The sequence below is a fragment of the Pocillopora verrucosa genome, chromosome 1 (genome assembly GCF_036669915.1).
Source record: "Pocillopora verrucosa isolate sample1 chromosome 1, ASM3666991v2, whole genome shotgun sequence".
In the NCBI taxonomy this organism is placed as follows: Eukaryota; Metazoa; Cnidaria; class Anthozoa; order Scleractinia; family Pocilloporidae; genus Pocillopora; species Pocillopora verrucosa.
This window is the reverse complement of record NC_089312.1, coordinates 7,264,961-7,278,361: the sequence shown is the minus strand read 5'-3', so window position 1 is coordinate 7,278,361 and position 13,401 is coordinate 7,264,961. Positions and strand designations below refer to the sequence as shown.

Below are 13,401 nucleotides of genomic sequence, written 5' to 3'. Positions count from 1 at the left end.
GAGCCTTAGAAGAGCGCTTCCGCCATATGCCCGCTGAACGCAGATGATGCTGTGGCATTGGTTTGCATCTACAGTCGTGGTGTCCAGCGGATATCTTCAGGAGAACTCTGCGGAGGAGAAAGTCGTAGTAGGTACGATTATAGAGGCCTTCCCTAGGGGTTGTGTAACGCGTTAGAGAGAAGAATGCTCATGTGCGAAAACCTCAAGCACAAGACGTTGTCACAGGAATATGTCACGGACGTAGATTTTGCTAGTTGTACCCACAATTTGTCTCGGAGATACCTTTGAGAGCACTGTAAAAACAATGTTATTTGCAACAGTTTGGTATCCGCAGTTATGGCACCCAAGCCCGTGATATCGATAAACATCTTGCCTGCAGAACCCAGATGAATTGTTTGAATTGATGAAGTTCAATCCTCATCCTATTCAATCATCTCAAGGTTATTTATGCACCTGTTAACTAGATAAACTGCCAAGGTCTTGGAAAGGGTAGGTTGATATTACGACTAAAGCTTAAGCGAAGTCGATATCTTTTCATACTTAATGTTTTTTCGTTCATTAGTTTCCTTTTCGCTGTGCGATTTTTGTCTCTAAACGTTTTGATAATGTTCCAGGGACTACCATAGTTGCGTGACCCAGGAAGCCCGAGATAAGGGGACGAGAAAACCTTTATCGCTTGAAGTGCATTTAACGAAAACAAAAATGCTTTTAGCGTTTACTATCTTTCTTCTTGAGTGAGTTAATGATTTTGGAAAAACTAAGTATGCCCTTGAAATGTGAGACTATGTTTACGCGTTCTGATGACAACAGTTGCTGTCTACATTAACAAAAAATATTCCTGTTTTGTTTCGTGTGAGAAGACGTTGAACCTAATGTTTAAACTTTTTTGTAATTGTTATTATTAGCATTATTATTATTATTTAGTGCCATGAGGTATAAAGATTTTCTTACTTTTACTTCATCTGAGCCCGCAATCCATTACTAGGTAACAGCACAATATCATCATTAAATGCACGGAGACCAACACGAGATACCCTTTTGAAGCAAATTTTGCCGATGACTATACAAACTAAGCAAACAAAAGTGAATGAGGCGACTCCTCGTATTAGTATATGGAGACAATTGTAACTTATTATTCGTCTTATTCCAGTACCGCGATTTTGCTTCTTTGCCAATAAAAGAAAATGAATTTATTACGGAAGAAAGTACAAGCTTAACTTGGCGCCAAATTCGCGGGAATTGATAAAGGGTAATCATTTAAGGCTTTCAAATGACGCTAGATTTGTAATCGGCGAAGATACGTGTACCTTTGGATTTTCTGACTTTTTTGTTGATATTGCCGATCATGAAATTTTAATATTATTTCATACTTCCTGTAACGTAGATCGTTTATTCAAACCCCGAGAGTAATTTCGGATGATTTCGGCCTTTTCAAAGCCATATTGCCATATGCCATATTGGCACTTTGAAGAACAAATAGTTCCTTCAAATGAATAACAAACGTTAGTTTGGTTGTCTCGAGCTCGAATAGTGAGGTTTGACAACTGACAACGAAGGTTTTAATTATTTTCACCGTCAGTGTGTGCGAAATGTTTGCGACACATGCGTTAAACAATTCAAAAGTGAAAGCGCAAAAGGTCTGGAAAAGTGAACTATTTGCTTAACCAGAAAAAACCATAACATAAACAAATATATCAAACGAAATTGCTTTATATCTTGGAGAAATCGTAATATTCCAATTTTAAGTTTGTATTCTCAAATTTCTTTTGAAATAATGGAAGATTTGTCGTCAAAACTTAAAAAGTGAAACAGCAACCGTACTTTTCGGTAATTGATAGCTTTCCAAACCGTGCAGATGTTAAATACATATTTCGGAGCGAAATTATTCATGTTTTTGACTAGGCGAGTGTTAAAGGGACAGCCATCAGAGGAAACACATGCGCCTTGAATTTATTGTCAGTAAAGCTCATCTAAGTCAACTAAGAGACAGTCGACAGAGTACAAGTAAATTTTGAAATATCTTTTGCTCTCTTTTGGTTTAATTTGTAGCATTTCGGATACAAAGCCTCAGAATTTGACATATGGGCTTTGAATTTGACAGGTTACCGAAATACTACTTGTCTCGCGAAAGCCTTCCTCCCGCAATCAATCAGCTGATCAAATACACTTAGTCTTCCATTAATTATTTCTGTTTATTTCCTGTTCGATAACCGTGTTTAAGGCCCTGCACGTCCGAAGAACTTCACAATGCGCCATTTGCGTCTAGTGTTACACTTCAAAGTGTGTGAAATGCTCGAAGAAAATTTTCCGCTTCTCTCTTGGTAAGACAAATCAAGTGGGAAAAAATGGATGAAGAGGTCAGCCTCGCATGTAACATTTCTTACAACAACTGCGCTAAAATTGATGGTGAGAATAATATTTCAGAGCCCGATTTCAATCGTGGGTGTTGGAAGTCCTTCGTAGATCTTTGTTTGCCAACGGAAGAGACTCCTGTTGGCGCCACTCTGTCCTTGATTATACCTCTCCTTCTGATTGCATCCGTGTCTATCGGGACGAATACGTTGGTGTGTGTTGTGTTCTACTTGTACAGTCAGCTCCGATTAATAAGACATTACTTTGTCATCAACCTGGCTGTCGTGGACGTTGTAATCGCTGCTGTTCTGATCCCCTTATTTGTTGCAAGTCAGTTAGCCCCGGAAAACATCATACTCTGTCGTTCCCAGATCGTTCTGGACATTGCGTGCGGTACGGCGTCCATTTTGTGCCTTGTCATGATCAGCCTGGAACGTTACGTGGCCGTGAAATATTCCTTGCATTACCATTCGATAGTCACTCAGCGTAAGGCCATTTTTGGCATGGTTTTTATCTGGACTTACTCAGCGATTGTCTCTTGCACCGCCTTCCTATCTTTGGTCAGAAATTCCAACAATAGCAAAAATCTGCTGCAGTGTTTTTTCTTAAGCCGCGGGTACGTGACCTTTATCACGATAGCGAGTTTCATTAGCCCAGTTTGTGTGATGACGTTTGCTTACTGGAACATGTTCATCGTTGCTCGCTCGCACGCGCGAAGAATTAACTCTCAATCGACGCAATGTGATCCCGAGGGATCGGGACACTCCAAACGAAGATTGAAGCGGGAACTTAAAGGAGCAAAGACTTTGACCATCATAATGGGCACCCACTTTCTCTGCTGGTGCCCGCTGTTTGTTTTTTATCTTGTTTACACGTACACGTCTTTACAGGTAACGAAGACATTTACAGTTATTAATCATGTTATTCTCTTTCTTCGATACTGTAATTCGCTCTTCAACCCTCTTATTTACAGTGGTATCAACAGACAATTTCGAGCCGGCATTAAAAGATTTCTGTTGCGTAGAAACGAGAGCATAGAAGAACTCCAAACAACGGCTGCCACCAGAACGTAAAAGAGACATGATAAGATGGCTTATGTATCTTAAGCATTTCGTAAGGATTTTATCAAATAGATATCAGGATTTTAATCAATACCAATCTTCGATCTCGTTTCGTCAGAATCCTACTCTAGCCATGTTGGAGATTCTTTCTTAGAAAGTGGGAGGTTGCTTCTTTTTTTAGAAGCAATTTTCTGTGTAAAGAAAACAATATATATTCCAAACAGCAATTTTGCGAGTAGCTCGACTTGTTTAACTGCATGAAAAAAGCAGAACTCAGGAAAAGCAGCGTTGACTTCGAAATAAAAACAGTAACAATTTGCCATCGAGGTTCTCGCTTTCTGACTTTGCAAAATTTCATAATTTCATTAGTTTTTCGCATGAGAGGGCTTAGAAATGTTCAGAGGTTTATCACACGCATGCACCAAAACTACTCTTCTTGGTACCATTTTCTTCAAGTGTCTCGAAACATAGACGAACCCTTGAGATCTCTTCCTGTTTTCTTCAATATTCCCTAATATATTTTTACGCTCTTCTCGTTAACGCACAACTAGTGCTATTTCTTCTAATACAGAGATGAACTAGGGGCTATTAGCTTCTCCTTTTGAGTTACAAATATGCTTATATTGTTACGGTTTGATGTTTTATCCTTCTCTTGAATACCCCAATGCGTTTTAAGTAGAATCTCAAATTAATATGTTCTGATTCAAGGCTCGTATTTCAATGTAATCCTGGGAGGATCTATCTAAAATAAAGAAATATATTTACACATCCCTTATGAGTATTGCTCTCTCTGTTCCATGCAAATGTCTCATTTTTTTCTGTTAGTTTCTACTGACAGTATGTGAATGAAATATTTGTTTTTTTTTTCATTCTGAAGACATCATATTTCGTAAGACTTTGAACAAACCGTATAAATACGAAACTGTTATATTTTTAATTTTTTTTTGTCAGTTTCTATTGACAGTACGTGAAAGCAATATTTATTTTTTTCACCATTTTAGAGGCATCATATTTCGTGAAATTTAGCACAAAATAGTATTAATACGAAACTCTGTTTCATTTTATTTTATTGTTTCAGTCAGTCTTCTAATGACAGTGTGAATGTAATATATATTTACCATTCTAAAGGCATCATATGTCGTGAAATTTCAAACGAACCGTGTCAATACGAAACTCTGTCATATTTCATTTTTTGTTTCTGTCAGTTCTCTTATGACAGTATGCGAATGTAATACTTTTTCCTAAAGGCATCATATTTCGTAAACTTTCAAACGAACCGTTTCAATACGAGATTCTTTCTTTATTTTTTTTCTGTAAGTTTTCTAATGACAGTATGTGAAAGCAATATTTATGTTATCGCTGACCCGAAGGTAAAATATGTTTAAAAAATTCGATCAAGGTGCAAAGTGAAATTAATAGATAGTCTAATAGGTCACCGTTGCCATTATCTGCAAACCAAATTTTTTGATCGTGGCACGATAAAGTTACTTAATATGAAAGACCCCCAAATTTTATTGGTTCATGTACACTTTTGAACCAAACTTGATTTCACTTTCTTTCTGGAAATGATTGATATCATTGCACGTGTTAATGACTTAAAAAGACAAACCGAACTTTTAAGGTAATCTTAAGTTATCATTTCAAATAATGGGAAAACCACGGTAAGATGAATGATTCTATTCACGAATAGTATAGTAGAATAGTGAAAAAAATGTTTTTGAAAAATATAGAACAATAAAGAGTAATTAATTAAAGAAAACATGTGAAAAATTATGTAACTAAAATGCGGAAGAAAGATTTTGACAATTGATTGATGATCTTCCTATATGTACATCATTGTGACCCATTTATACAGGAACACAAGACACACAATGAAAGGGATTTGGAGCATTTGAAGAATAATTGAAAGAATAAAAGATACCCAGACCGTTTCCCATCCTTTCCCGCAACCTTTCTCAAATGTATGGGACCTTTAGCTTTTATTAAACGTGTTTAATTTGAAGTGTGCTCTTTTGCGATCCACCAAATTAAAAAAAAAAAAAAATATATATATATATATACATACATATATAATAAATGAAGATATGTTTACTTCATGCGTATTCGCGATCTATAATTAACGGGACACGGAAAAATGGAATCGATTTGCGCTAAATATGCAAACTAGATCATTTGCATCGGAGTGGATGAATTTAATTTTTTTTTCCATAATTTCATTTCTAGTGTATACATATTTTTTCCCTCGGATTTTTTTTTAAGGAGTGCATTTGAATGATCGTGGACCTAAAGTTACTTAATGAAAATCACATTGACATACATGTATCACAACAAAGTAAATATCGCGGAATTTTATAAAAAAGTCCGTGATGATGAACCATAGATAGGCCTTAAATAAAAATTTTGCAACTAACCTATAAAACCTGGTAGCATGAGCTGTGAGTCTCCAAGTATGCAAGAAACTGCGCAGAAGAGAAATCCATGCACACCATTATATGCTTGTCATTTTCCTTTTGTTTTGTGTATGTCTTAATTATCTTTAGTTTTTGTTATTATTTTGTTACAGTTTGTTTAATTTGTGCTTTTTGATGCTTTTGTTTGTATTTTTTTTTTGCTCATTGGTTTTTTTTAATATTTATATATGTGTTTATATAAGTGAAAGAATCAAAGAGGACGCATCGATTCTCTGTTACCCTGAGTTCTCAGAGTAACAGAGAATCGATGCGTCCTCTTTGATTCTTTCACATATATATACACAGCTCTGCTACCACAGCATTGAGCACTTTATGCCAAGGTAGACTCTACCCCCACATTTATATATGTGTTTATATATATCTATATATGTTTTTTTTTGGTCTTAGTGCATGTTGTCGTCATTGCCTAAGAACACAATCGGTACGCCATGCCATTTTAGGAGCAATTCGGCTTCTGTTGAATTAATTCATCAGCACATACACATCAGCGCATGTCTGGCCATCGTTGTTACCTTCGGAAGAGTTGAGTAAATCCTGCCTGTACCATATGCGAAATTTATATCCAGAGAACACTTTCAGAGGAGGAGAGAGTAATTTGAATATCAATTCTGGCGAGTTGTAGTTATAGCCAGCTAAGGAATAAATTTTACGATCATTGTAGCGTGGAAAAATCACTTCGTTTCTTTCATTTGTCACCAGGGTTGTTAATTGACTTTCCTTTGCACATCCCCAGTGACTTCCTTGAGGCATTGTATGGTACTGGCAAGAGACAAATCCTGAAATGTTAACCAGCCTCAAGGATACGACATTACCATCGTAAGGGACAGTGAATGCTCCATAGGAGTCATCTTTAGCACCGAAGCATACTCTATTTGGGTTGACTTGGAGCCAAGGAAAAGCTGAAAAGACGCACAAAATATGAGATGTTGATCGCTTGCTCTTGTTCATTCTGTTTTTGCCAATGGTACTTCGTCTAAAGCTTATTATTGCGAACGCTTTTTGTCACTGAGCCAAATCCAATTATAAGTTATATGTAGATCAAGCTGAATTATTTTCACCAGTTGAATAACATCGTTCAGCGATACCAACCCAGCGAGCTTAAATCATTGTTAGTGGCTTCATTAGGAAACTGGACCGGACTTCGATTCAAACTGATACGTGATTACAATACTGATTTCATTTAACTTGAACGGGAAAAGGGGAAACAAAACAAGGGGAAAAAAAATAAAGAGAAAGAGATGGAATAGGGAAGAAAAGATTCTGATGGCCAAATAAACTCTGCCTTGTAACTGAGGCCTCCATGTTGACTGTGATGTTTCCGTGTGAAACCAAAACTTAAGAAAAATAAACTTTTATTTTGAAAAACCTCATGAAGGTTATTATAAATATCATTTTTACAGTTGTATTATTGGTATTATTAATATCAGTGTCATTAATATTCATGTTATTCAAATTTGAGTCCACGCAGTCTCGGCTTTGGAGACTTGACGGTTAAATTTGTGTTATGGATATCAAATCAAATCACTATTATTATTGATAATATTATTATCAATGTCATAATAATAATAATTATTATTATCAGTGTTATTATCTGTAAGATAATAATGTGGAAGATAATAAATTTTATTGAAAGCAACGTTACCTTTTTCAATGATTCTTGAAGTGCGTTCACATGTATATCCGTTTGATCCATACAACGGACGGCATCTGATTCCACCACAGGGCTTGTTGTCGCATAAGTTCTGAAAAAGGAATAATTCATCGCGAGTTTGTCGCAATGTTTTTGGATTATGGCTGCTAAAACACTGAAAAATCCGCGTAGCTTTAAGACAGTGATGTTCAAACTTCCCTTGAAGAGAAAGAAAACCAAACTACGGAAATAAAAACCGAAAGTTACGTATTCGGCCTTTGGTAAAGTCATTTCTCGCGGCTGAGAACGAAAAAAGACAACTGGAAAATTTGCCACGGGCCGATTTTGGTCATTTACCTGAAAGATTTCTTTTGGTAGGGACTAAGTCAATAACTGAGAATTTGTATATTTTTCTGTAGTGATTCAACGAATGTTTACTCTTTACTCTCTCTTATTTTCTAGTCAGTAAAGGGCTATTGTGTTTGCATGATAAACAAAATAATACATGGTTGCTTTTACATATGGAATTTCTCTTCACTATGCGCGCCCATGTATTCTCTATTTATTATATACTGAAACACTGGATAGCGTTAAAGGCGCGCTCTGATTGGCTACTCAAATTCCGATTATCCTTTGCTAATCACTTTTGAAATCATATTTTTGTGCTATATTATCTCTCTGTTTTAGTATATACTAATACTATTACATCTCAGTATTGGCGGTGAGCAGTGGATATTTACCTCACCGTCGTGCGCCTATGTAAATATCACTCATTAGCCACCTATGTTTCCGTGAATAGTTGTTAAGTAAATGATGAGGCTTTCCGTAAAATCGCCCTCTGTTCTGATCGGCTGCCGTGATTATTCCACAAGAAATTGAACTAGTTCGATAAGTAAAGTACTGTCTTTGAAGACCTTGATAGAAGGGGTTTTTTGTAGGTTCACCGGGAAAAGAAAAGAAAATTATACAATCGATGATAAAGAGGTATGGAATGAAAATAAACAAAGAGGAAATGAAATCGGCATTGCTTCTTTGCATGCAAGCCATACATTGTTTGTGCGAGAAGTTGTTTCACTTTTTCTTTCTTTTTTTTGAAGGTATTACTCGAAACAATTCTTATCATAATGTGCATCTTTCCCAATTTAACTTTGCCAATCAGTGTTATGGGGAATTGTTTCATGGAGCCAGATCCCGCCATTAATGTCTTTGAAGGGAGCGAATGTCGGAAAATTAAAATTAATTTTGCACACAAGGTTCTTATTACGGTCATCTTTTCATACAGTCTCCTTTGTTTGAGAAGTTGTTTTGACTGCGATTTTTACCAATTTCCATCCTTAATAATTTCTTTTTGTATAGGAAACGATTTACGCTACCGATTAATTCAATAGGTGACGGCTTGACCAAACACCATGTGCCTCTTTTTACTGTTTAAGTGTCAGGACACTATGGCAACAGGAAGCACTTAAAAGAACTTATCAGTTGTCGCTCAGTTGAACTTAACACTAGTTAAATTATTTCGCGTGAAGGCGCACGCACCATGTCGGTTCATATTTTCAATCTGATAGTGGTAGCAATAGAAAGAACTTGATGTGTAGAAAAAAACAATGTCAAAGTTAGCCCGGTATTCCTAGTCAATGAAAGAAAAAACTAGGCCGCCCGACAACAATAAAATTACAGCTCTGCGTTAACCATGGATATGTATGAGCAACACATATTTTTCCTGTCCAGAATAGTCATTAAAGCGTATATTTGAAACCGTTTTTGAAACTCTTGATGTTTTCTTAATTTCTGCCGTTTCTTTGTTTTTGCAAAATAATCTTATGTGAGGACGCAATCATTTTCAACCAGATTAGTTCTTTCTTTTACAAGTAACACATTCATCTTAAAATATTTTGTTTTTGTTTTTGTTCTTTGTGAGTATGCTTATTTTCCACGGAATCCTCAATTTCGGTTTGAATAGTATTCGCCTCGAGGTTTTAATCTGAAACATATCTGATATGAGTTTTTAGGTATTATTTTAGCGTTAATAAACTTTTTCCTTACCGCTAAACTGTAGTGATGATAAGAGTTGTTCCAGTTAAGTTTGTTGGGATATCGAAATCTTTCCGCTTTCAGCAGCGCACAGGAGTGTCCCGTTAGATCCGCTTCAACTGCAAAGTTGACAGAGATGCAAAGTTCGTGTCGGATGCAGTGAAGGCCACAGGCCATTGAATCGTAGACTTTGTAAGATGCCAGTTGATCAATGTTTAGCATTCTATTCAAATGCTCGACAAAATAAACATGATTCTTTTCATCAGATCTGCGATATTGTTCACTAGTAGTAATAGTAAAAGCTGTTAGAATTTTGAAGAACTGGAGCAAAACAAGAAACTTTGACATTTTGGATTATTGCTCGACCCAAGCCGGATAGAAATGATCAACGCCAAAACAAGGCCCCCTTTAAAACAGCAATATTTAGTTTATAAACTGCTAATAACATGACAACTAAGAAAAAAAAAAGGTGATTGAATTGAATCAGTAGATACAAAATTAGCTATTTCATTGATGTCAGTAACTGATTGGTGCGCCCTCCCCTGCTAATGAACATTATTCACTCATCAGCGGGTGAATAATGCGAAGAACACAATAAAAAATCATCAGAGAAACTTGCGTTTCGACTCGTTAATGAAGCTGTTCCGAAAAACAGGAGGAATGGCCAGAGTAAGCCTAAAGGATTTTCCGTAAAGGCGAGAGAGGCCATCAAATATAGTTGCACTCAAACTTAATACGTTAACGCTGTAATCTTCAATGCAGTATGATAAAAACGTTTTGAAGCCTTAATGGGCCATACGAAACAAATTTCCAGTAGACAAGTTGAACTGAAGGGCTGATAGATAACACGCCTGGACAATACATGTTAGAATCTTTGCCAAAATCTAGTGGTCTGAAAAGCAGTTTCGAAACAAGTCCTAAATGAGTGTTTAAGGATTGCCTTACGAGAAAATTCTATATATGTCATGCCCTAACTTCTGTGCATATACTGTTCGTTTTTTTATGAACCATAACACAGCGGCAAAATTAGTACGCAAGCTCCGTGTTACTGGTCGATAAATTGGAGTTATTGACCAAGCTTGTTCTGTTAAGATGGCTGGATACTAGCTGAGTTCTTAGTAACCGGAGACTAAAATCCAGCCATCTCTGTTTTCTATGCAAGAATTATCTCTAGTCAGCAAAATGGGTGTTATTTCCTTGCAAGATTACCTTAATGACCTTCTGATCCTAGGAAATATGTGCCTCAACCATTGTGAATACGAAGCTGCTATGACCTACTGGCCTTGAAAATTATACACTCAGGTGATGCAAACGACGCTCTCGGAAAAGGGTAACTTCGAGCAAGCGAAGAACTATCATACGCATGCACTGGACATTCATCTGAAACAGCTTGGACCTGAGCATGTATATGTCGCAGCTTCTTACAATAACCTGGGTACTGTATACAGTGACCTAGGTAATTGCAGAAAGCAAAAGAAAACCATGCACGTGCACCAGACATTTACCTGAGACAGCTCGGACCTGAACATGTAGATGTGGCAGCCTCTTGCAATAACCTGGGTATTGTATATAGTGATCTAGGTGATTTCCAGAAAGCAAAGGACTACCATGCACGTTCACTGGACATTCGTCTCAAACAGCTTGGACCTGAGCAAACTCATGTCGCAGCTTCTTACAATAACCTGGGTACTATATACAGTAATCTCCGTGATTTCCACCGAGCGAAGGACTACCATGTACGTGCACTGGAAATTCGTCTAAAACAGCTCGGACCTGAGCATGTAGATGTCGCAGATTCTTACAATAATCTGGGTACTGTATTCAGTCATCTAAGTAATTTCCAGCAAGCAAAGGACAACCATGCACGTGCACTAGACATTTATCTGAAACAGCTCGGACCTGTGAATGTAGATGTCGCAGCCTCGTACAATAACCTGGGTACTGTGTATAGCGATCTAGATGATTTCCAGAAAGCAAAGGACTACCATGCACGTGCACTGGACATTCGTCTGAGACATATCGGACCCTGGCATATAGATGTCGCAACTTCTTACAATAACCTGGGTAATGTATACAATGGTTTAGGTGATTTCCGACAAGCAAAGGACTGCCTTGCACGTACACTAGACATACGTCTGAAACAGCTCGGACCTAAGCATGTAGCTGTCGCAACTTCATACAATAATCTGGGTACTGTATACAGAAATCTAGGTGATTTCCAGCGAGCAAAGGACTACTATGTACGTGGATTGGACATTCGTCTGAAAGAGCTCGGACCTAAGCATGTAGATTTTGCAACTTCTTGCAAAAGCCTGGGTACTATACAGTGATCTAGGTTATTTCCAGCAAGTTTGAAAAACTTACTACCTGAGTTTTTAAGAGAAAGGGGAGGGAATCGGCTTATAAGAGAGTGAGAGGGAAGGAGCATTTTAATCTATTATGGTTTATCTCAATTCAGGGTGAGCACGGGAAAAGGGAGATAGAAAGTTTGGAAAGCGTCTTTGTTTGTTAGGTTTTTTCTTTCTGTTTCTTTCTTTTTTTTAAAAGATCTCTTCGACCGAAAAAAAAAAACAAACAAATCAAAAAAATATGAATTTCATTTCTCTTTTATTTTATTTTTATGTATATGATTCCATTTATTTTTATGAATATGATGAGCCTGACCATTTGCATGATTGTTTTGGTCGCTGTAGTTGATGTGAGATATCGGATGCACTCGCTTCATTTGCAAAATATCCAAGTACATAAAATAAACACAACTTCAAATAGCCAAGGTTTTAATTGATCCCTCTCGTTATTTTTATTTTTATAATATTAATGACAGTAATAATCCAATTGAATACAGCATTTATATTATTATCAAATTACTAACAAAAATTTTTTTCCAATCAACCTCTATGAGCTCAATGGTGCTATTATAACTTGCACCTTCTTTGATATGCCAATTTATCAATTTGATACTAAAACTTCACTCACTTAAGTTTTCATATCCTATACAAGCACGTAGGTTACTATTTTTGTTTTTTACAACAACTTGTTAGATAATTCAATGAGTCAGAAAGCATGCATTTTCTGAACCCTGCAGCAAATATAAAGAAAAGCTTGGTATTGTTCTAATAATGAAGCACATAATCAAGCAGGAAAAACGAGCAAGCATTAAATCAAAACTCTTAGAAACCACTTTTGTATCTCTTGTCACGGTATATTCTAAGACAGAAAGAATCCTACACTACTACAAACCGAATTACGTTGCTAAACAATGAGTGAAAATGTTTACTAAAAAGCGACTCCTTTAGGCAATACAGTGATTATCTTCTACAAACCACTCCAGACTGTACCTTAGTTCTCCACTGACACAAACTCACCGTTTTCACCCAATCTCTTTGAAGTGCACAATCTTTGATGTACATCATACTATCTCTCTCTCATTTTAGCTTGAAAAGCATAATTACTCCTAGATTATTGAATTCTTGAAACGTATTTAACAACATTCCGCAAACCTAAAACACTAAAATTCTGGTAGAATGGCATCTAGTTACGTAACCTCCAAGTCATTGTGAAAAGGTATTCTAGAAACTAGTATATGATGACGACTTCCCAAAAATATTTTTGGTATTACATCCTCTCGTTTAAGTCAATTAACACAATTCAATTAGTTAATTGTGCCTTCAATGTGCTTCCCATCTCAAGCTGACTTAATCTGCCCTCAAAAGACTCCTCGTAGCAGATGTCTTAAAGGATCCCAATCAACCGCATGGGTGTTTTTGTTTAGTTAAGAGAAAGCTGAAACTTCTTGTGACTGTAAACACGATCCTTAAGATAATGTCACTGATTATGTGAAGTGGCCATGGAGACC

The 13,401-nt window shown here is 36.7% G+C and overlaps 2 protein-coding genes across 3 annotated transcripts; both read left to right on the top strand.

Annotated features, from left to right (window-relative positions):
- The first annotated feature begins 2,260 nt into the window (after positions 1–2,260).
- LOC131786948 (alpha-1A adrenergic receptor-like) lies at positions 2,261–7,172 on the top strand. 2 transcript variants are annotated; one of them, XM_059104009.2, is made up of 2 exons: positions 2,261–3,242; positions 6,618–7,172. In XM_059104009.2, exons 1-2 carry the CDS (start codon positions 2,346–2,348, stop codon positions 6,618–6,620), a joined length of 900 nt encoding a protein of 299 aa, XP_058959992.2. In that variant the 5' UTR covers positions 2,261–2,345; the 3' UTR covers positions 6,621–7,172. The 2 variants fall into 2 exon arrangements, with proteins under 2 accessions (XP_058959992.2, XP_066018125.1); XM_066162028.1 differs by having other exon boundaries at positions 6,584–7,172.
- Positions 7,173–10,850: 3,678 nt separating this feature from the next.
- LOC136280522 (nephrocystin-3-like) lies at positions 10,851–11,875 on the top strand. The gene is made up of 2 exons (XM_066165865.1): positions 10,851–10,980; positions 11,079–11,875. Exons 1-2 carry the CDS (start codon positions 10,851–10,853, stop codon positions 11,873–11,875), a joined length of 927 nt encoding a protein of 308 aa, XP_066021962.1.
- Positions 11,876–13,401: the final 1,526 nt, after the last annotated feature.

What these genes read in the sequence shown, in the direction of transcription:
- LOC136280522 (XM_066165865.1), top strand. Translation starts at nt 10,851, where the DNA reads ATGCAAACGACGCTCTCGGAAAAGGGTAACTTCGAGCAAGCGAAGAAC. An exon ending in AGCTTCTTACAATAACCTGG is followed by an intron (nt 10,981 to 11,078) that starts GTACTGTATACA and finishes CTGAACATGTAG; the next exon opens with ATGTGGCAGCCTCTTGCAAT.
- LOC131786948 (XM_066162028.1), top strand. Translation starts at nt 2,346, where the DNA reads ATGGATGAAGAGGTCAGCCTCGCATGTAACATTTCTTACAACAACTGC.